The 22,019-nt window shown below is 33.5% G+C and overlaps 1 protein-coding gene across 1 annotated transcript; it reads right to left on the bottom strand.

The window, feature by feature from the left end:
• Positions 1-19,878: 19,878 nt before the first annotated feature.
• On the bottom strand, positions 19,879-20,883 carry LOC133199138 (alpha-(1,3)-fucosyltransferase C-like). The gene has a single exon (XM_061335007.1). The coding sequence runs from the start codon at positions 20,881-20,883 to the stop codon at positions 19,879-19,881; it is 1,005 nt and encodes a 334-aa protein (XP_061190991.1).
• Between the last annotated feature and the right edge of the window lie 1,136 nt (positions 20,884-22,019).

Here is a 22,019-nt window from a genome sequence, read left to right as displayed (position 1 = left end):
TCTAAATCTCTTATAGTTTCTGAGTTCTCGCTCGGACAAGTTCTCATTTTGCGGACATTTAAACGCGCGACCGGAAGTGAATTTTACAAAGATATTTGACGTTACTCTAGACATTTGCAGTCTTGATAACATATTCAAAATTCAGTTCAAATACCTTATCTATAAAAAATATTTATGGGAAAGTAAAATACTCAAATTATGCAGTTTTTCGCTTATAGCCGGAAGTTGACGTTTTTGTTTCCGGTGAGACCAACATATTTGGAATCTACAAATAAGGTGCAACAAAGTGATGAAAGAAAAAAATCAAAAAAGAAAAGTTGAAAATTTCGATTTTTTTGATCACTTCCTGTGACGACCGGAAGTGACGGCTGACGATTTTAACCCAAATGGATTTGCCTACTCCTCAAGATCTATTACTCATATAAGTTTGGTGTCTTAATCTCTTACCGTTTAATAAAAAGAAAAAAAAGTAGAATCACTATAAGGTCTTCCGTCTGAAACGGAAGACCTTAACTAGAAACTCATTACTAGTAATGAGAAGGTCTTCCGTTATACGACTTCCTGTTTGCATGAACATGTCTTTTCCAACGTTAATATTAGCCTAAAACTGATGTAGAAACAAAATAACTTAAAAAATACTTTTTGCTTCATTTCCTGTCACGACCGGAAGTAATAACGACAGACGATTTTTAGACGATGCAAATGAACTGATGACTGACTAACTCCTGAAAGTTTTAGACTTCAGTCTTTTACTCTTGCCGAGCAATTGTGAGAACACATTCTAATTTTGGGGACAGGAAAACACACGACCGGAAGTGAATTGAATAAAAATCTCTTAATTTTCTCATGACATTTGTAGTATCTACAGCATATGTAAAAAAAAACCAAAAACATTTCAAATACTTATCTGTAAGTGATATTCATGAGAAAACTAAACATCGAAATAACGTAGTTTATCTCTTAAAACCGGAAGTTTACAGTTTTTGTTTCCGGTGGAATCTAACATATTTCAAAACACGAAAGAGATGCAACAAAGTGATGCAAGTTTTAATTTTATAAAGAAAAGTTGAAATTTTCGATTTTTTGATCACTTCCTGTGACGACCGGAAGTGACGGCTGACGCGTCTAACCCTATGTGTTTTGCCTACTCCTCAAGGTCTATTACTCATTTAAGTTTGATGTCTTAATCTCATGCCGTTTCCGAGATCTCGCTCAGATAACTTTTCATTTTGAGGACAGGAAAAACATGCGACCGGAAGTGAATTTTACTAAGATGTTTGACGTTTCTCTAGACATTTGCAGTCTGAACAACATATCTAAAAATCTTTTTAAATACTTTATCTACAAAAGATATTTAAGGGAAAGTAAATTACTCAAATTGTGTAGTTTTCCTATTCTAACCGGAAGTTGTCGTTTTTGTTTCCGGTGGGACTGACATATTTCGAAACTACACATCAGATGCAATAATGTGATGCAAAAAAAAATTCAAAAAAGAAAAGTTGAAATTTTCGATTTCTTTGATCACTTCCTGTGACGACCGGAAGTGACGGCTGACACGCTTAACCCAAATGGGCTCGCCTACTCCTCATGATCTATTACTCGTATAAGTTTGGTGTCTTAATCTCTAACCGTTTCTGAGATCTCACTCGGAAAAAATATTTTTGAAAAAAACGGAAATCGGACATATCTGACGACCGGAAGTGAATTTTGAAAAAATGAAAAAAACGCCTCGGGGTATTTTCATTCTCTATCAACCCTGAAAATTTCAGGAAAATCCGTCCAGTCATCTCTGAGAAATCCTGCCGACAAGAAAAGGGGAAAATAATAATAATAATAATAATAACTAGAAACTCATTACTAGTAATGAGAAGGTCTTCCGTTATACTACTTCCTGTTTGCATAAACATGTCTTTTCCAACGTCGGTATAAGCCTAAAACTGATGTAGAAACAAAATAACTTAAAAAATTACTTTTTTCTTCATTTCCTGTCACGACCGGAAGTAATGACGACAGACGATTTTTACACGATGCAAATGAACTGATGACTGACTATAAGTCCTGAAAGTTTTAGACTTCAGTCTTTTACTCTTACCGAGCAATTGTGAGAACACATTCTAATTTTGGGACAGGAAAACACACGACCGGAAGTGAATTGAATAAAAATTTCTGAATTTTCTCATGACATTTGTAGTATCTACAGCATATGTATTAAAAAAAACATTTCAGATACTTATCTGTAAGTGATATTTATGAGAAAGCTAAACATCGAAATAACGTAGTTTATCTCTTTAAACCGGAAGTTTGCAGTTTTTGTTTCCGGTGGAATCTAACATATTTCAAAACACGAAAGAGATGCAACAAAGTGATGCAAGTTATAATTTTATAAAGAAAAGTTGAAATTTGCGATTTTTTGATCACTTCCTGTGACGACCGGAAGTGACGGCTGACGCGTCTAACCCTATGTGTTTTGCCTACTCTTCAAGGTCTATTACTTATTAAAGTTTGGTGTCTTAATCTCATGCCGTTTCCGAGATCTCGCTCAGATAACTTTTCATTTTGAGGACAGGAAAAACACGCGACCGGAAGTGAATTTTACTAAGATTTTTGACGTTACTCTAGACATCTGCAGTCTGAATAACATATCTAAAAATCTTTTCAAATACTTTATCTACAAAAGATATTTAAGGGAAAGTAAATTACTCAAATTATGTAGTTTTCCTCTTATAACCGGAAGTTGTCGTTTTTGTTTCCGGTGGGACTGACATATTTCGAAACTACACATAAGATGCAATAATGTGATGCAAAAAAAAATTCAAAAAAGAAAAGTTGAAATTTTCGATTTCTTTGATCACTTCCTGTGACGACCGGAAGTGACGGCTGACACGCTTAACCCAAATGGGCTCGCCTACTCCTCATGATCTATTACTCGTATAAGTTTGGTGTCTTAATCTCTTACCGTTTCTGAGATCTCACTCGGAAAAAATATTTTTGAAAAAAACGGAAATCGGACATATCTGACGACCGGAAGTGAATTTTGACAAAATGAAAAAAACGCCTCGGGGTATTTTCATTCTCTATCAACCCTGAAAATTTCAGGAAAATCCATCCAGTCATCTCTGAGAAATCCTGCCGACAAAAAAAGGGGAAAAAAAAAAATAATAATAATAATAATAACTAGAAACTCATTGCGAGCAATGAGAGGTCTTCCGTCCGATTCTGAAAAAAGGAAAACTCAAGCTGAAAAAGTGATAATAGAAATTCAGACACTCTGGAGATTTTACCCTGGTCGTCAGCCTGAAAATCCAACGTGCTAACCATTAACCATTCCCCTTTTTGCATCACTTCCTGTCACGACCGGAAGTAACGGCGATACAAGATTTTGTCACGATTCAATAAACTGATGACTGACTATCAGTCCTGAAAGTTTGAGACTTCAGTCGTTTACTGTTGCCGAGAAATAGACCGGAAGTTGACGTTTTATTTCCGGTGGAATCTAACATATTTCAAAACAGCGAAAGAGATGCAATAAAGTGATGCAAGTTTTAGTTTAAAAAAGAAAGAAAAGAAATAATATGAGCGCATCCTCTGATCTAAAAAATAAAACAGGTTTTGTAATCCTCAGAAATAGTTCTATCATTTAATAGTTGCATATTTAAGATCAGAGGTTACGTCCTATATTAAATATCGAAAAATAGCTTTAAAAATTGGCTGTTTTGTAGAAATTTTCAGGATACTAGGAAAATGACGCATTTCATGACGTCTTAATGCATAGGCTAGCCAGAAAATTACGTCATTTTTGATAGATACACAGTCATCAAAGGTCTAAATGATATTTAATGCATTGTCAATAAAAACCAAGCAGTTTCAGTTTTTCTGAAATTCACAGGGCCAAAAAAGGCCCTAAGTGAACCTTGTTCTTTAATATTGAAACTACTACACTAGCGCAATGTACCAGCAATCATCGATGTTTACCTTGCACTCATTCCCTGAAGTAACAAGTGTCAGGCAGGTTAATTTTTTTTCTTATAGTGCGGAATTATAGGATGAAAACTAGCCAGCTAAATTTTGTGCAAGTGCTATTAGATTTACATCGGATTTGTTACTTGAGTTTTAACAATAACTGATAGCAGAGAAAATAATCTGTAACAGATAAAAACTAAAAAAATAAACTATTGTGTTTACTTCCTTTATTCTTAATGCATTCAACTTTCTATTCTATGCAATTCCAAATACAGACATGTCCGTGTAATCTTTTTCTGTACTTCTACACTACTGCATCAGACCATTTGTGAAAGGCGGGTCAAGATACATTATTTCGCGCCAAACGTCACGAGTAAATCTTCGCACCATTTCTTTGAAATGTGTCTTCAATTGAATAAGTGTACGTGATAGCTTCAATGAAATTAAAAAAAAAATATGTTGCTATAGCCTGATTTTCGAGCCTAAGAATGTTTATTTATCACACTGTACATGTAACAAATCGTATACGGGCAAGTAATATAAAGGCAGCGCTGTTTTCTTACACATTTTATATTCCTCTTTACCCCAGAAGTGGACTATTCCAATTAGTAACACATTAATGAAAAGACTGGAATGTTTCGCAACAATACACGTCTCGCCATATGACGCTCAAGGAATCTGATACCTATTATGTTGAGTAACTTGCATCTATAAAGGAATATTACCCTACTAAAATCAAAGAAAAGTATTGAAAAACGTAAAAGTTAAAAAAAATGACTTTTTTAATTCGCTTCCGGTTGCGACCGGAAGTAATCACGACGCACGAAAAGGCAAACCCGCATATCTAAAAGTCATGTTCTATGCTCTCCAACAATTCTCCAGTTCATATCTTTAACCGTTCTTTAGATCTCGCGTGGATAAAATTTCATTTCAAAATCAGAAAAATGTCCATAACTTGGAACCGGAAGCGAATTTCTCCAAAATTCTTACAAATGTAACAGTGACATTTTATAGCGCATTATCCCTGAAAGTTTGATGAAAAACCACTGAATAGTTCTCGAGATATTGCGTGCACAAGATTTGTCTAAAAAATCTATTTTTAAGATGTCTTCTGATGGATAATTTTAAAAACAAATTATATATTAAACATAAGGATAAGAGTCTCTAGTACCCCTCTTAAAATCAAAGAAAAATATTGAAAAACGAAAAAGTTGAAAAAATTATCTTTTTTAATTCGCTTCCGGTAGCAACCGGAAGTACTCACGACGCACGAAAAGGCAAACCCGCATATCTAGAAGTCATGTTCTATGCTCTCCAACAAGTCTCCAGTTCATATCTTTAGCTGTTCTTTAGATCTCGCGCGGATAAAATTTCATTTCAAAATCAGAAAATTGTCCATAACTTGGAACCGGAAGCGAATTTCTCCAAAACTCTTTCAAATGTAACAATGGCATTTTATATCGCATTATCCCTGAAAGTTTGATGAAAAACTACTGAATAGTTCTCGAGATATTGCGTGCACAAAATTTGTCTAAAAAATAATAATAATAATAACTAGAAACTCATTACTAGTAATGAGAAGGTCTTCCGTTATACTACTTCCTGTTTGCATGAACATGTCTTTTCCAACGTCGGTATAAGCCTCAAACTGATGTAGAAACAAAATAACTTTAAAAAAAATACTTTTTTTGCTTCATTTCCTGTCACAACCGGAAGTAATGACGACAGACGATTTTTACACGATGCAAATGAACTGATGACTGACTATAAGTCCTGAAAGTTTTAGACTTCAGTCCTTTACTCTTACCAAGCAATTCTGAGAACACATTCTAATTTTTGGGACAGGAAAACACACGACCGGAAGTAAATTGAATAAAAATCTCTTAATTTTTCTCATGACATTTGTAGTATCTACAGGATATGTAAAAATAAAAAAAACATTTCAAATCTTTAAGTGATATTTATGAGAAAGCTTAACATCGAAATAACGTAGTTTATCTCTTTAAACCGGAAGTTTACAGTTTTTGTTTCCGGTGGAATCTAACATATTTCAAAACACGATAGAGATGCAACAAAGTGATGCAAGTTTTAATTTTATAAAGAAAAGTTGAAATTTTCGATTTTTTGATCACTTCCTGTGACGACCGGAAGTGACGGCTGACGCGTCTAACCCTATGTGTTTTGCCAACTCCTCGAGGTCTATTACGCCTATAAGTTTGGTGTCTTAATCTCATGCCGTTTCCGAGATCTCGATGGGATTACTTTTCATTTTGAGGACAGGAAAAACACGCGACCGGAAGTGAATTTTACTAAGATTTTTGACGTTACTCTAGACATTTGCAGTCTGAATAACATATCTAAAAATCTTTTCAAATACTTTATCTATAAAAGATATTTAAGGGAAAGTAAAATACTCAAATTATGTAGTTTTCCTCTTCTAACCGGAAGTTGTCGTTTTTGTTTCCGGTGGGACTTATATATTTCGAAACTACACATGAGATGCAATAATGTGATGCAAAAAAAAATTCAAAAAAGAAAAGTTGAAATTTTCGATTTCTTTGATCACTTCCTGTGACGACCGGAAGTGACGGCTGACACGCTTAACCCTAATGGGCTCGCCTACTCCTCATGATCTATTACTCGTATAAGTTTGGTGTCTTAATCTCTTACCGTTTCTGAGATCTCACTCGGAAAAAATATTTTTGAAAAAAACGGAAATCGGACATATCTGACGACCGGAAGTGAATTTTGAAAAAATGAAAAAAATGCCTCGGGGTATTTTCATTCTCTATCAACCCTGAAAATTTCAGGAAAATCCATCCAGTCATCTCTGAGAAATCCTGCCGACAAAAAAAGGGGAAAAAAATAATAATAATAATAATAATAATAATAATAATAAACAGTACAATCACTATAAGGTCTTCCGTCTGGAACGGAAGACCTTAATAATAAACAGTACAATCACTATAAGGTCTTCCGTCTGGAACGGAAGACCTTAATAAACAGTACAATCACTATAAGGTCTTCCGTCTGGAACGGAAGACCTTAATAAACAGTACAATCACTATAAGGTCTTCCGTCTGGAACGGAAGACCTTAATGAATGGTAGCAAAATATCAAATCACATCAGGGAAACCGAATTTTATTAATGAAACTCTTAAGAAGTTCCTTATAAGTTGTGAATTTAATTTCTGTGTATTCTACCTGGTTGCTTCGAGGAAGGGGGGGGGTCTTGAACATAAACATGTAAATTTCCATTATTTTGTAGAAAGAATTAAGGCTTATAATTTCGAAAACGTCAAGAAGAGTTGCTTGTGATATGAAGGTCAAGGTCATTTATAAAGAATCCAAAACATAAAAGCGAAAAGAGAAAAAAAGGGGGGAGATGACAATGTCTTCTACAGTTGACAAAAAAAAAAAAGAAAAAAAAAGGGGGAGAATAAAATGCACACACATATCATATACAACCATTTTTATTTAATACAAAGTCGTTTCCATGGCAAGGAAGGTTTTTCTGGCCTATCCCAATCACCAGGTAGGTGTTACCTCTACACCTCCTCCTACGTGAATGAGCACTGAGCAGTCCCCGCAAACTATATATACGGGGAAAAAATCAATATTTTGTAGTGTTTAAGAAACGTTGGTCCTACGTTTTCGGAAATTCTACGATATTTAAAGATATTTAATTCCTTCTTAATCCTATCAAGAAACTGGTAATACGGAAAATCTTCAAAGAGGGGCCTTTACATACCCTATGAATATTACAGAATAAAGAAGTTAGAAAGACGAAGATATTGAAAAAAATCGACTTTTTGATGCAATTTCTGTGACGACCGGAAGTATTGACGACGGAAAGAATATTCATGGTGACATCTACAAGTCATTATCTATGAAATCTGATAAAGTTAACTTTTTATATCTTAAGCTGTTCCGGAGAAATGGTCCTTTATAAAATTTCGTCTATACAATAATATTAAGAATACTAGAACAAAGCTCGTTGCAAAGCAACAATTAAGTCTTCCGTCCGATTTTCAGTATCACTACCTGTAAGATCGGTAAACGAAGGTAAGCCATTCATTATAAAGAAGGATACGACAAAAATAATGTCGATCTGTTTTTCGTATATTTGAATAATTTAAATCTACGCTGATATGCGTGATTTTAAGCAATTTATGACTACTTCCGGTTTGAACGGAAGTGACACTTACGGACAAAAAAATGAGGTTGGAAGTCTTGGGTGATGTTACTCATTTAATTTTATGTAAATATCTCAAAAATAAGTCGTTTCTTGCTACTTCGCGTTTAACCGGAAGTTGTTGAAAATTACAGTACTCGATAGGAAATACAGTCGGACTTCCTCTGTGAGATTCATTATTCTATTTCATGCCAATATCTTTAAAAATAAGATATTTTGACGACTTTCTATTTGGCCGGAAGTGACGTCATTTGACGTCTTTTGACGGTGTCACTAGCTGTTACTGTCATTTTAAACAACTTTGCTTCTTTGATGTGTTACAAATTCTCGATACGTTTTTAGTTATTAAGAAAAAAAAAGTCGGTCCCTCAAGACCCCATATTTTAGGGGCCAGCCCTATTTCCATGATGTCGTGTGAAAGACCTTAGAATTCTGCACTACTTTTGTTCTACATGTTTAAACAAATATTTACAGGTAAAGAGATATTGTAGAAAAAGTATTAGAAATTTTGAAATTCTCGATATGCCTTTATTCGGGTCATAGCGAACGTCGGCGTCCAGCAATTCCGGTGAGAATGAAATACGTTTGTCACATTTACATATATTGTTTTATCATCGCTGTAAATCTCACGTTTCTATCTTAAGCCGTTTTTGAGAAAACTCGCGCACAAAAATCCTCTAAAACTCATTAAAATGCAGAAATATTGGAACCGGAATTGACGTCATCAAAACAAAAAAAAATAAATGTCTAGATTTTTTTATGTTCTATCAGACCTGAAAGTTTCGTTAAAATCGACAAAGCCGTTTCCGAGAACTCGCGTGCACAAAATAGGTGAGAAAAAATAATAAAAACTGTGGAAAAGAAACCTAAGAATAACAAGGTCTTCCGCAGTGGTAATAAGAGAATATATATAAATGAAGAAAACTGCAACTGAGGAACATGATGAGATCTGTGTAAAAAAAAAAATACTGAAACCTTGATACACATTTTAGTTTGAAATACTTCGTTTAAAAATAGTTGATACATTTTCTGTTACAATCATGGTGCTGAAGAATAAACCATTCTACTGTTGAATAAAAATCTCGTTATCAGGATAAAAAATGCACATTTTAAACAGATAATATCAGAATGTAGGAAAAAAATCTGATATTTTACATACTAAAGTTCATACGTGGAATGCCAACCTGAGTACATATTTGTTTATTTAGCATATACATTTGTATTTTATAAAAGTATAAATTAAGTCAAGAGATTGCAGTAACGATAATCTGGAGGGAAGCCCAAAAAAAGGAGACCCCCGAGAAAAAGAGAGAAAAATTAACTATGTTGTGATGTTAGAGCAGTTTTTTTCTTCTTCTTCTTTTTTTTTTTTTTTTTGCTTGTAAGAACGTAATAATATCCTTGGTCTTCTGGTATTCTTTTGTTTTGAAATGTATTTTAATGAAGCTTGGAAATTTGTAAGAATCTTTATTGAAAGAAGTAAAATACAAGGAGGAGTAGACCTTCATATTATTTTGTAGTTTACATCACTGTATCAGAGGACAATGACAGAGAAAAAAAATGAATAATTATAAAACATAAATAAAAAGTTGTACGACCTTTCTTTCAACTAAGATAATGTGTAAAAGGAAATAACTGGGACTTATAATTAATGTTAGTTAAGTGTGACATGTATTCTTAGTTCACATATGTACATACAACAGCAACACCATTTGCTGCGCGAAAAAATACTACCTTATAGTACTGCTTCAATTTTTACAGCTATTACTTGTGCAAAAATGAAAAAAAAAATGTCTTCAAAGTTATTAGATATTTTATAGTGATCAAGCTTATATTACATCATTAACGCCGTCTATCCAAGATCAAAATCACCCACAGGGCATATGTTAAACACCGAAGAGATCTGAACATAAAACTAGAGTTATTCATCCTTGCTTATAATAAATGGTTTAAAAGGCAGCATTTCATTGTATATGCATGTACCTCTACAATTATAAGAGAAAATCCTCACTCCAATGTACATAATCGATAAATTTTCTTTAAATGTAAATAAACTTTTTAGTCTAAATATGTTGACAAAGATAATAAATTAAGCGGAATAAAAAGTTTCCCTTTTAAAACTTAATTCATTATTTTTTCACTCTAGGTACGTTTGATCTAAAATGTCACTTTTTGCAACTTTTTGGGATAGCTTGAATTATCACACAGATGGAGAGACAATTACAGTCAGGCCAACAAAGTTGATTATAGAACATGTTAAAACATCAGAGGAAGGATAAGGTGTCATGGAGGAGTGAGCATCCCCTGTCAACCGGTCTTACCCACCGTGTGCTCATTGTCATGATCGAGCAAACAAAATATCCGTAGACAATGCAGTGTTGAAATAATGGCCTAACAATTAATATGAAAAACGTCAGTCAGAATTCGACTTAATGACAGATTGTATTTTCTGACAGGGTCATTGTATCAACCATAGAACTTGCGAAATTATGACTTTAAATGAGACTAGTCATATCTCTGTTTCATGAACTTGTTTGTCAATAGCTTGCCTCGTTTTAGAAATTGTTCGCACGTGAAGCTGAAGCATTAGGCTATTCTAGTATTGTAATGTACGGAAAAATAAAATTGTATTTAACTTGCTCTCATCCACTTTATACGAATAATTTATACAGATATACGAGATATACTCGTAAATAAAATGTCTTTGTTTATTTTTATGCAGGGATAACGTTGCAATCATCAAAAAAGAAAAAAAAATATTGTTAACCCAATAATGCGGGTTATCTTTTTTCCGCATTATGGCTACCGATATTACTGCAATTTCAAATAATGCATTTTATTGTTTAAAATTACATTAGTATTTGAAGATTAATGTGCCTTTTGCATATAAAAGATTGACATACAAGGCCTAAGACACATTTTTGTATTCTTTTATTGTTACATGTATAAAGAAGAAATATTTTGAATAGTTATTACAAAATAACCCGACCAGCAGAATGGCTATCATGAGTGATCGGAATTTTTGCGATGTGAGTTAAATTTCTGCTTTTTAAAAACATTTTAATTCAATGTTAATTAAATCAATTTATTCTGATCAATAGAGAGTCGGTGCAATTGTGCGTTTTGTCTCTCATTTAAAAGATCAACGTAACTGGTGGTGACAATATCTTCATTTAGTGTACATTACAAATATGTTCTTTTAAGTCTGCGAAAAACTGGTATAGAATTATTTTAAAATTATTGAACAGATCATTCGATTTAAATCTAAAACGTTTGACCTGAATTTAGTGATTTTACTCTCGATGGAACTGTTACCTTTATTGAAATAATAAAAAAATGTTGTCGGAGTAAACATCTAACATAAAACATGCTAATACATTTAGCAGAAGAACTGTTAACATTTAATAAGACACATTAACTAAGTAATGTGGTTGGTCACTAAGTACAGGTAGAAAGTTTGTTACAATGCGGTTTGGAAAAAAAAAATCTTAAAGCATGTTAACAATGGTTGGGTACCATCCTGCTCCTCAGAATTATCCATAAATGTGCCCTTTGCTAGCTAATCTGTTTTCATAGTTTTATAATGTATAATTCTTTTAAAAATATTCTATATGAAAACATTATTTCTATTGATTTGGCCTTTAATTCATAGAAGGTATATATTGTCAATGTTCAATGAAATAACAATACTCATTTTCATTTATATATTTATACCACTTAGCCTGGAATGAAAGATTCCAAATACTCTGGAAAAATTAATTCTCTTATTTGGATATTTGACTAGTGACAGACATTGGTGGCAAATTAAAAACTTTATGACAAAGGGGATGTCATCAACTTTTCTATTTAACATTAAATATTGATGCAAAATATACAATTATCAGCTACAAATGCTGTTTTCTATGGCCCCAACCGTTCACGGTAACTCAGTCGGCAGAGCGCTCGCTTTGTGATCGGAATGTCGTGAGTTCGAATCTCGGCCGCGACTGACGTAAGTCGATAAAAAAATATATATATAGGTAGCAACTGTTCCTTCGCCATGCGCTCTGCACTTTGAAGTGAAAGTTGCGGGTCCTTCGGATGAGACTTTAAAAACCAATGCCTCGTGTCACGGCAGGCGTTGGCACGATAAAGATCCCTCACTGCTCAAGGGCCCTGAGTGCCGAGTAAAGGTCAAAATTTGGAGCCCTTCACCAGTATATGGTGACGTCTCTATATGAGTGAAAAATTCTCGAATGGGACGTAAAACAACATACAATCAATCAATCAATCAATCTTTCTATCTATGGCCCCTCATTGATTGCATTCACAAGAGTATATCCTGACTACATTTATTTTATAAGCCGAGGCAGACTACTTAAAAATTGACATTACATCATAACTTTGACCTGGCTGGCATTTCCTGAATAAATAATCCATTTTTTCATACTAATTTGTCTATGTTTTTTCTCTGTTTACCTGATAGCAACAAAGGGGTGTGACCGGTCGACAGGGATTCCTTCTCCCTAATACAACCTCTGGTGTTCAAATGGTATGTGTTTTCTTGCTCTTAATTTTGTATTGATTTAAAAGATTCTGAACTTGATGTCTCTTCATTAGCTTCCCTATTTCATTATAGACGCTATTTCAACAAGGTAATGATATTATATAGATATTGCATGTAGTTTAGTGTAACATTGAAAATTTTCACCCCAAGAAAACCAAGCCGAGGTTGACAATGGTTTTCGAGGAGTGAAAAATTTTCAATGTTACACTCAACTACATGTAATATTTATCATATTATACTGAATGTTTTATACAAATGCATATAACAGTATATCTTGCGCGCATAAATTCTGCGCAGTGAATATTTTTTGGAATATCACCCGTCGTCAAGCAATGTTGACCGTTGCTACGCTGGAGGGCGTGGCTTCATTATTCAGCGGGTAATAGTGTTTTTTAACAAATGTTTCTCGACGAATCAGATTCAACTAATTAACATGGAAGTAAAATATATTAAGAATGATATACTTGTATTTAGATATAACTTGATGTTTCAAAGAGCATTATATGTTACTTTTATACATTTTAAAACAAGTTGAATAACGCCTTAGTTTTTATTTTGCCGATGTCTACATCCTCTCCGAAGTAATTTCTGACCTGCTATTATTTACCGATTTGTTTATCTGACTTTCCATAACTGATACTTGCAAATGATATATCAATGAAAAAAATCATTGTTTTTCTATGCAATATTCTTATATATAAATGGCAATTTATGCAATTTAAATAAACGTATATTTCTCTTTAATTCTAAATTTGCTACAAAGTATTCTTAAAACAGGTAATATGAAAATGGTGAAGATAACAAACAGTGATCGATCTAAAAAAAATTACAAACAATACGAATCCGTGAACAGTGTAAAAAACACGGACCCTGGAAATTCCAGAATAGAGTTCAGATGTGTAGGAGGAGTTAGCATAACCTGTCGACCAATCACATCCGCCGTGAGCCCTATGTATTGATCAGTACACGGAATATTTCGTAGTCAAATTAAGTATTTTAGTAAATTTATTTAGATTTGTTATTTCTAAAAACAAAGACCCAGCAATAAGTATGAAACACGTCAGCCAAAAATAGACATATATATGTTGTTTTGCTAACAAGATCATTATAACAACCATAGAATTTACAAAATGCTGACTTTCAAAGAGGTTGTTGAAATTCCTTTAACATCAACTTATCTGTCATTAGTCTGCCCCAGTTTAAAAAGTGATCGTCCTTAGAGCATGCTCTTGAGTATTGAATAAGCTGGGAGAGGTAAACACCATATACATAATCCTTCATCGTGTTCATGTTCTTCTTCACCCTATAACTATAGTCCTGCTGGACACGTTATTACTGGTGACGTAAATATAGTTAATAATGAGGACCTTAGAGCACTAATTTTAATAGGTCCTAAATATAGGGAACCCCAATCCTTCAACTGGCGTAGGAATTTCATAAATATTATGGATTCTGTAGAGGATTACGCCAAGTGATGGGCCAGACATGAAAAAGAAGACCTAGACACTTTGTCAGAATGGATTAAATGTATCAGATGTATCTTAAAATCGCGCATTAAAAGATTGAGGGGCAATGTGAGAACCATCTATCCTTCTGTATTCAATAATCCAGAAGTGAAAAAAGAATTAGATAGATTATATGATCAGTACGTACTGGTCCCTGCTGACAAAGCAGGTAACAACATTGTCCTTGTTTTTAAGACATGTCATATTAAATGTATTTTAGACGAACTTGGATTTAATTCTACAAGTGGTATTCCAACTTATACTCATAGTTCTCTTTCTAAGAAAGAAATTCTTCAAAATCATATGTCAGTTTGGAATATTTTTAATATTCCAAACAACCAAAATGAATTTGAATTATCATATCTATATTGGATTCCGAAACTTCATAAAAATCCTTACAAACAAAGATACATGGCGGGTTCCAGTAAATGTTCAACCAAGCCTCTTTCTTTACTCCTCACTAAGATATTAACAGTAGTTAAGGGGAAACTTCAAGAGTACTGTGCAACAATATATTCGAGAAGAGGTGTAAATCAGATGTGGACACTTAATAAATTCCAAGGAACTTTTAGAAAATTTGAAATCACAAGATTTTACCAAAATCAACAGCTTAAAAACTTACGACTTTTCAACTTGATACACAACCATTCCTCACGATAAATTAAAATCCAGGCTTTTGATATCATTGACAGCTGCTTTCTCAATAAAAATGGTTAACTTACCTTGTCATTGGTCGTTTGCAAAATTATTTTGTTAAAAAACATTCTGATTGTACACACAAGTACTCTGAAGTTGACATTAAAAAAGATGCTTGAGTTTCTGATTGACAATATCTATGAGGTTTTTGGAGACCAGGTCTTCCAACAATCTATTGGAATTCCCATGGGTACCAATTGTGCCCCGTTATTAGCAGACCTTTTTTGTTTTCATATGAAGCAGATTTTGTCCAAAATTTTATACGTGAAAAGAAGAAAACACTTGCTGTCGCCTAAAACTCGACATTTAGATGTATCGACGACGTATTGTCAATTAACAATTGTTATTTACATTCTTATGTCGATACAATATATATCCAGGTCAGCTTGAGATAAAAGATACTACAGAGTCTGACGCATCTGTTTCATTTTCGGATATTTTACTTGAAAAAAACGTTAATGGTAATCTAACAACCAAGCTTTATGATAAACGTGATGACTTTAACTTTCCAATTGTCAACTTCCCTTACTTATGCAGCAATATACCTTCATCACCTGCATACGTTGTGTATATTTCTCAGTTGATTCGATACGCAAGAGTATGTTCTACGTATGTACAATTTCTAAAACGAGGTAAATTATTGACAAACAAGTTGATGGAACAAGAATATCAGCAGTCTCGTTTATAGTCATCGTTTCGTAAGTTCTATGGTCTATACAATAACCTTGTCAGCAAATACAATTTATCATTGAGTCAAATGCTGACTGACGTTTTTCATACTAATTGTTAGGCCATTATTTACACACTGAATTGTTGACGGATTTTCCTTATTTCCCGATCATGACTAGGAGCACACGGCGGGTGTGACCGGTCGGCAGGAGATGCTCACTCCTCCATGGCACCTGATCCCACCTCTGATGTTTTGGAGGGCCGTGTTTGCTCTGCACCTATTTTGTAATGTTTAATGGACTTTTAAGCTTGAATACTGTTCGTTATCTCCATATATTTCATGCAAATGATAAAGGAATATTACAACATAAATAAAGTTGACGATGGAAAAGATGAAGTTATACAATTTAATTGTTAGCTGGCCCTTATCATATATAGTCAGTAAAACATTCAAATACGAACTAGATGTGCAGACACATTGGATATCCTTTATTTTGAGTTCACTAAAATATATCGCTTTGACATATGAATGGAAGTAACTATTGTTATTAGATAAACCTTCAATATATCTGAATGTCGGGGCCACAGCAAGTGTTTTCTTCTTCTCATGTAGATGTTTTCGAAAATAATCTGCTTCATAGGAATATAAAAACAGATCAGCTAATACAGGAGGACAATTAGTACCCATCGGAATTCCAAAATTTTGTTTGAAGACCTGGTCTCCTATCTTGTCGATGAGGAACTCCAGCATCCTATTAAAATATCAACTTTAAAATGTCAACTTCAGAGTACTTGTGTGTAAAACCAAAGTGACTTTTAACAAAGTAATTTTGTTGATTACCAATCATTGAAGAAAAAGTTGTTTATAATATCAAAAGCCTAGTCCTTAATTTATCGCAAGAAATAGATGTAAAGGTGTAGAAAAGTAGTACGTTTTAATGTTACTGACTATTGAAAATTTTGGTGATTTTGAATTTACTAAAAGCAAATTTTTGGAGTTGTTGGAAATCCACATCATATTCACAACACTTCTAGAATATGTTGTAGTACTGAAGAGTGTACGTCGAAGAATTTTCCTTTGCAGCAATTGATATTTTTGTGAGGGGTAAAGATAGGAGCTTAGTAGAGCATCTGCCCTTTTATACATTTTCAATAATGAGCTAATGCATTGATGAAATTTTAATAGAAGTTTGTATGTTAATTACGTAAATTAAGCTAGTGTTTTACTACAGTTTATAGTAATAATTACCAGACCAGAACAAAAAGAACAGTACTTTTAACTTTGAAAGTATACTATTAAAAGGTCTTTTTAGGTAATTGTTTAAATGATAATTAAAATTATTTTAAATGGAAAACCACTAGGCACAATTTCATGAGCGTTAACAGAAGGACTATGAGCTTTGAGATTTTCCTTCATATTTTCGATGTACGAGAAAAAAAATATCAAAATGATTCGAGGTTATTTGTATCAAAAAGAATTTTCATGTAAAGTTAAAATCGATGTAAATGTGAAAGATGATATACGACAGTTTTACTGATCGCTTTCGGGCACGCCTGTGTACATGGTGTATGGCTGGTGTAGGGGATCGCACCTTGTATAGTATACAGGTGTGAGGACCAAGTATGAGTACCAGGTCAAGATCTAGACATTACGTAATTTTACATATCTTCTACGGACTGGTAGGCCATCAAATTACACACAACATCCCTTCCTACTGATTTCAAGAATACACCCGGAATACATGTACATTTAGATAGGAATGGCGTTTCACATACCACTCCGAGAATGATAATTACATCCAAAATCTTCTGCATATTTTAATCTTATATTGGAATTTTAATAATTCAATTTTCCTTACTTTCATCACTTTGAACTAATGTACTTCTACGGACAATTTTTTCTGTTCATTTTCCGATGAATGTAATGTCAATTTTAGTAACCGAACTACTTTTCATTATTCATTTTGATACAGCTGTTGTTTGTGTTTGTCATTCCAATAATAGCAGAAACCCGACTGTGTTGTAAACTAATAGTCTCTAAAACGTACGACAATGTTCTTTTCATGATTTAAATTCAGCTTCTGTAAATCTTTTGTTTCTCTCCGTGTGCTTTAAAGGAAATATTTTAATCATATATTTCTATTTTTAAATCATGCAATAAAAATTCTTGTTGAGAAGAAAAAAAGAAAAAATATTCAAATAAATTATTAAGCGAGGTAATTGTTGTCAATGGGTAATGCTGGGGATGGCAAGGGATATAACTCTGTAAAGAAGCACGTGTTTTACGTTTTTTATTTGTAAAGAAAGAATTTACATTGAATTTAGTACAAATTGAAAACCAAACTAGAAAAAAAATTGTTATGTAGGTTATGAAAATTAAATGATAAGAAAGACCTTAGACTAAGTTTTCCTGATGTGAGTGTTATTATCACATTCTCAAGTATTTCGTCTGCACATCAAACTTATACAGGGTATTAACCATGGTAATTGTCACAAGTTGTACGTGTATTTTAAGGTGTATCGACAAGCAAGTTTATTTCTAGATTTTTTTTAACCTGAAGATATCTCTTTCTAATATTCCACTGCACTCCACTCGACGTGTTACCGTTGACCGTTTGCTTACTGACAATAAAGCAAGTTTCTGCATGCTTTATGTGTAATCGCTTTTAAAAATTGCACTTGCAGATTTTCATAGCTCACGTAATCGATAACTTAGTAAATCATTATAAAGACAATAAAACATAACGGGGAACTCTTTATTTTATGACATTTAAAAGAAAATTATACCCGCCTTGTGTACTACAGGCTTTTAGATCCGCTCCCAAGAATCGTGTAATTTTCCAATCGATATATTTCTACGCACCTGTCGGCATATAAATTCCGTGCACAATTTTTTGAGTTACTTTTTTTACTTTTGTCACTTTTTTATGAAAGCCTTCGGCTTTCATAAAGTGTGCGATTCGTTTTTTAGATTCATTTCTCAATGAACAAAATAATTAGTCCCCTACCGGTGAAACCGGAGGGAACTATAGGTTTCCTCTGAGTCTGTCCGTCCGTCTGTCCGTCCGTCTGTCTGTCTGTCTGTCTGTCCGTCTGTCTGTCTGTCCCACTTGGTTTTCCGCACTTTTTTCCTAAACGCTTGTAGATATTGAGCTGATTTTTGTTATGTGAGTGTATCTTGATGAGTTACAGATCAAGTTTGCATTTCGTCCCGCTTCATTGACTTTTGACGGAATTACGGCCTTTTCAATTTTTAGGGGTTTTCCGCAATTTTCCTCTAAACGCTTGTAGATATTGAGCTGATTTTTGGTATGTGGCTTTACCTTGATTAGTTATAGATCAAGTTTGCATTTCGTCCCGCTTCATTAATTTTTGACGGAATTATGGCATTTTCAATTCTTAAGGGGAACCAGATTACACTTGCCGGTAGGGGACTAGTATTGCTAATGCAATACTCTCAGAATGCTTGTTTATATAGTCAATCCTATAATAATTAAAAAAAACTTCATTCATAGCCTCCTCCTTTCCAATAAAATTGAAACTGCGATAGATGCATTCTTTCATTAAATCCCCTAAAAACATGTATATCTAAAATTTACAAAACACTAAGAAAATAATAATTAATATCGAATAGCATATTCAGTATATTACCTTGCATAGTCGTAAAACTATATCACCTACAGTAATTTATATCGAAGATCGTGGCATCTAATAGAATGAACACATTGCTTGACTTTCGCTACATGCACATTAAATAAAGTTCAAGGCTTATATAATGCCATTTGAAAATTGCAATAAAAGTTTAAAAATTATCTTAGATACATGAGAATATATTTTTATTATAAAATTTATTTTCATTTTGTACTTAAAACATTCTAATATTTCAGCTTCTATATTTTCAATATCATTACTCTTACATTTTTTATTTTTCTTTCTTTCTGTTTGGTTTCGTTTTTGTATAATATCGAAGGGAAATAACTCGAGTTTTAGACCAAGACTGTTTTTCACCTATGATCGGTAGGCTGCACCGCGGCGGTGTGAATTACCTGGATGGCCTAACCGCGGGGGCACGCAATTTTAACTTAAGACACCTGTACTAACCGCGATGAGATTCACACCGCGGGGATGCGCGGTAAATGCATAAACCGCGTTGACTGTACTGTAGGTAAAAAAGAATTTAGCATATCAATACAAAGGGTATAACTCAACCCTGTCCCTCTTATTCTCCCTCTCTCACTCCTTAGTTTTTAAATGGATTCTCATAACAAAAGAATGGTGTATATGTTCTTAATACATGAAAAAAAAATTTAGTATTTTGGAACTGTACAAAATACTTTCGGGTCCAAAATTTGAAACCAGGAATTGTTTTTTCTTGTCTTTTTCCCCTTTTCTATATCCACTAGATGTTTACATAAGGCACATTGTGCACTAGGTAGTATTTTGTCATCTGTTTGGCATGTGTACTTGTCTTTTTCCGTCAAATAACGAATATACTCTGCTTCATTTGAACCGATCCTTTTTAATTCTTTTGCTAGTGAACTAGCATTAGCAAAATCCAGACTATTAATATACGTTCCTTTCGGGATATATCGAGTTGCATCGTTTGGTCCATTTATGACAGGAATTAGTGTAGCGCTGTGGATGAAAAGATTACGTAATTTTTCCGTTGTATACTGTTTACAGACTGAATTTTCGAACGAAAAATAGAATTTATAATGTGTTTCAAACAAGGATTGACACTTGGGTAGTCCATCATATTGACGACCACATTTCTTAGTACCACATCCGCCATAAGTATCAACTGTCAAGTATTTACTAAGGTCTTTGACCAAGTTTTCTCTCCTCGAAGGGGTAACACAGTGGCTTGAGACCCAGACTGCGTCTTTTGTTTTATTGATTAATATACCACTGTAGTTTCTCTTCAGAATTTTTTGTCGTTTTTGAAATTTTCCATACAATGAAACACGGATATCTGAATCGTCCATATAAGACATTGACAAATCAAAACGGTCCATCCATTCTTTGTTTGGTCTATGTGTGTGATATGGACTTTCAGCGGAAAAAAAAATCCAAATTTGACCTTTTGTTTTATTTAAAGTACTTTTTGGAATATGTCGGTGGCTGAACACAACAATATCTGCATTGGAAATATTATTCGACAAGATGCAATTCGGGACGCTGCATCTAGAGCTATTATAGAGCTTCAGATACTTGGTAAAGTAGGGCTCCAGATCAACCCAGTATGTGCGATATTTCCTCAGTGGTGGTGATTCTCTGTTCACAGTTTGGATCACTAATCTGTATAAGTTCATTTCAGGGGTTAGCTCTGAATACAGAATTACTACACCTAATATAACGCCGCAAATTACAATCGCCTTCAAATGATTCTGTGATAGAAGGAAAATCTTCATTCTGAAACGGATTCGTATTACTTAAATATGATTAATTGAAATTTTAACATGAAAGAAAGCAAGATTTTATTTCTTATTTTGATTTCCTTTGTTAAGAAAAAGAAAACCCATATTGCTAAAAAAAAACCTTAATACTAACATAGATCTGAATGTTGTAATTCATTTTAATACGATTTGTATATTTAAATTAAAATATAATTGAAAAATGTCAATCATACCTGATGTAGATTTCACATCAAAAAATAATTAAAACCCAATTGTAAAGGACAGTGCACTTATGTAAAGCTCAGGAATGTATCGTCATGTATGTCGGTAAATGGTATTTTTTTTTTTAATCAATGGTTATGACGGTATAGGGTATAAGGTAGATGGAGCGTGAAATATTAATGCAGAATGGTATTTATGTACAGTATATTTGAAACAACATTTATATTTTGTTGCTGGAGAAAAAAATCAATTAGGCTATGTAGCAGGAGGGAAGATCTTATCCTACATTACCATAACAGTAAATACTGATTGCCTGTGTTAAAGAGTCATTTTTAAATGATCATCATTTAAAATAAATGTTTAGCTGCTTGAAGGAAGGCAGGTAAATTAACCTGAGGGAATGCAAAAAAAAAAATGCACTGAAAGTGTATCTATAACATGTCATGGATGTGCCACTGGGAAACAGAGAGTAGATGATGATTGAGGGAAGCTTAGTCATAGCAACAAAGAGCCATAGCTGCCTTACCGACGACACGGCCGACTCAAGAATTTAAAAGGAAATCACCTGTTTCTATTTATAGATATACTGTAACCTTTTCAATTCATGAGCAATCTATCTAATATGATTTGAGGACGAGTGTTGTAAGTATGTCATATGACAATCATTTTACTTGTTCAATACTCTAATTCTGAGACAAAAGATTTAGAAAATCAATAAAAATAAAACAAGTTGCTATGAATTTGCAAACTCTAATAAAAGTTAAGGACTGTCTTTTCCCGAGATACTTTCAAAGTGTAATGTGTATAACATGGAAAAATGTGGGGCTCGA

Source organism: Saccostrea echinata, unplaced genomic scaffold (assembly GCF_033153115.1).
Source record: "Saccostrea echinata isolate AGI-Se365-2 ecotype Australia unplaced genomic scaffold, CSIRO_AGI_Sech_v1 ptg000033l, whole genome shotgun sequence".
Taxonomy (NCBI): Eukaryota; Metazoa; Mollusca; class Bivalvia; order Ostreida; family Ostreidae; genus Saccostrea; species Saccostrea echinata.
This window is presented reverse-complemented; position numbering and strand designations above follow the sequence as displayed.

What these genes read in the sequence shown, in the direction of transcription:
- LOC133199138 (XM_061335007.1), bottom strand. Translation starts at nt 20,883, where the DNA reads ATGAACTTATACAGATTAGTGATCCAAACTGTGAACAGAGAATCACCA.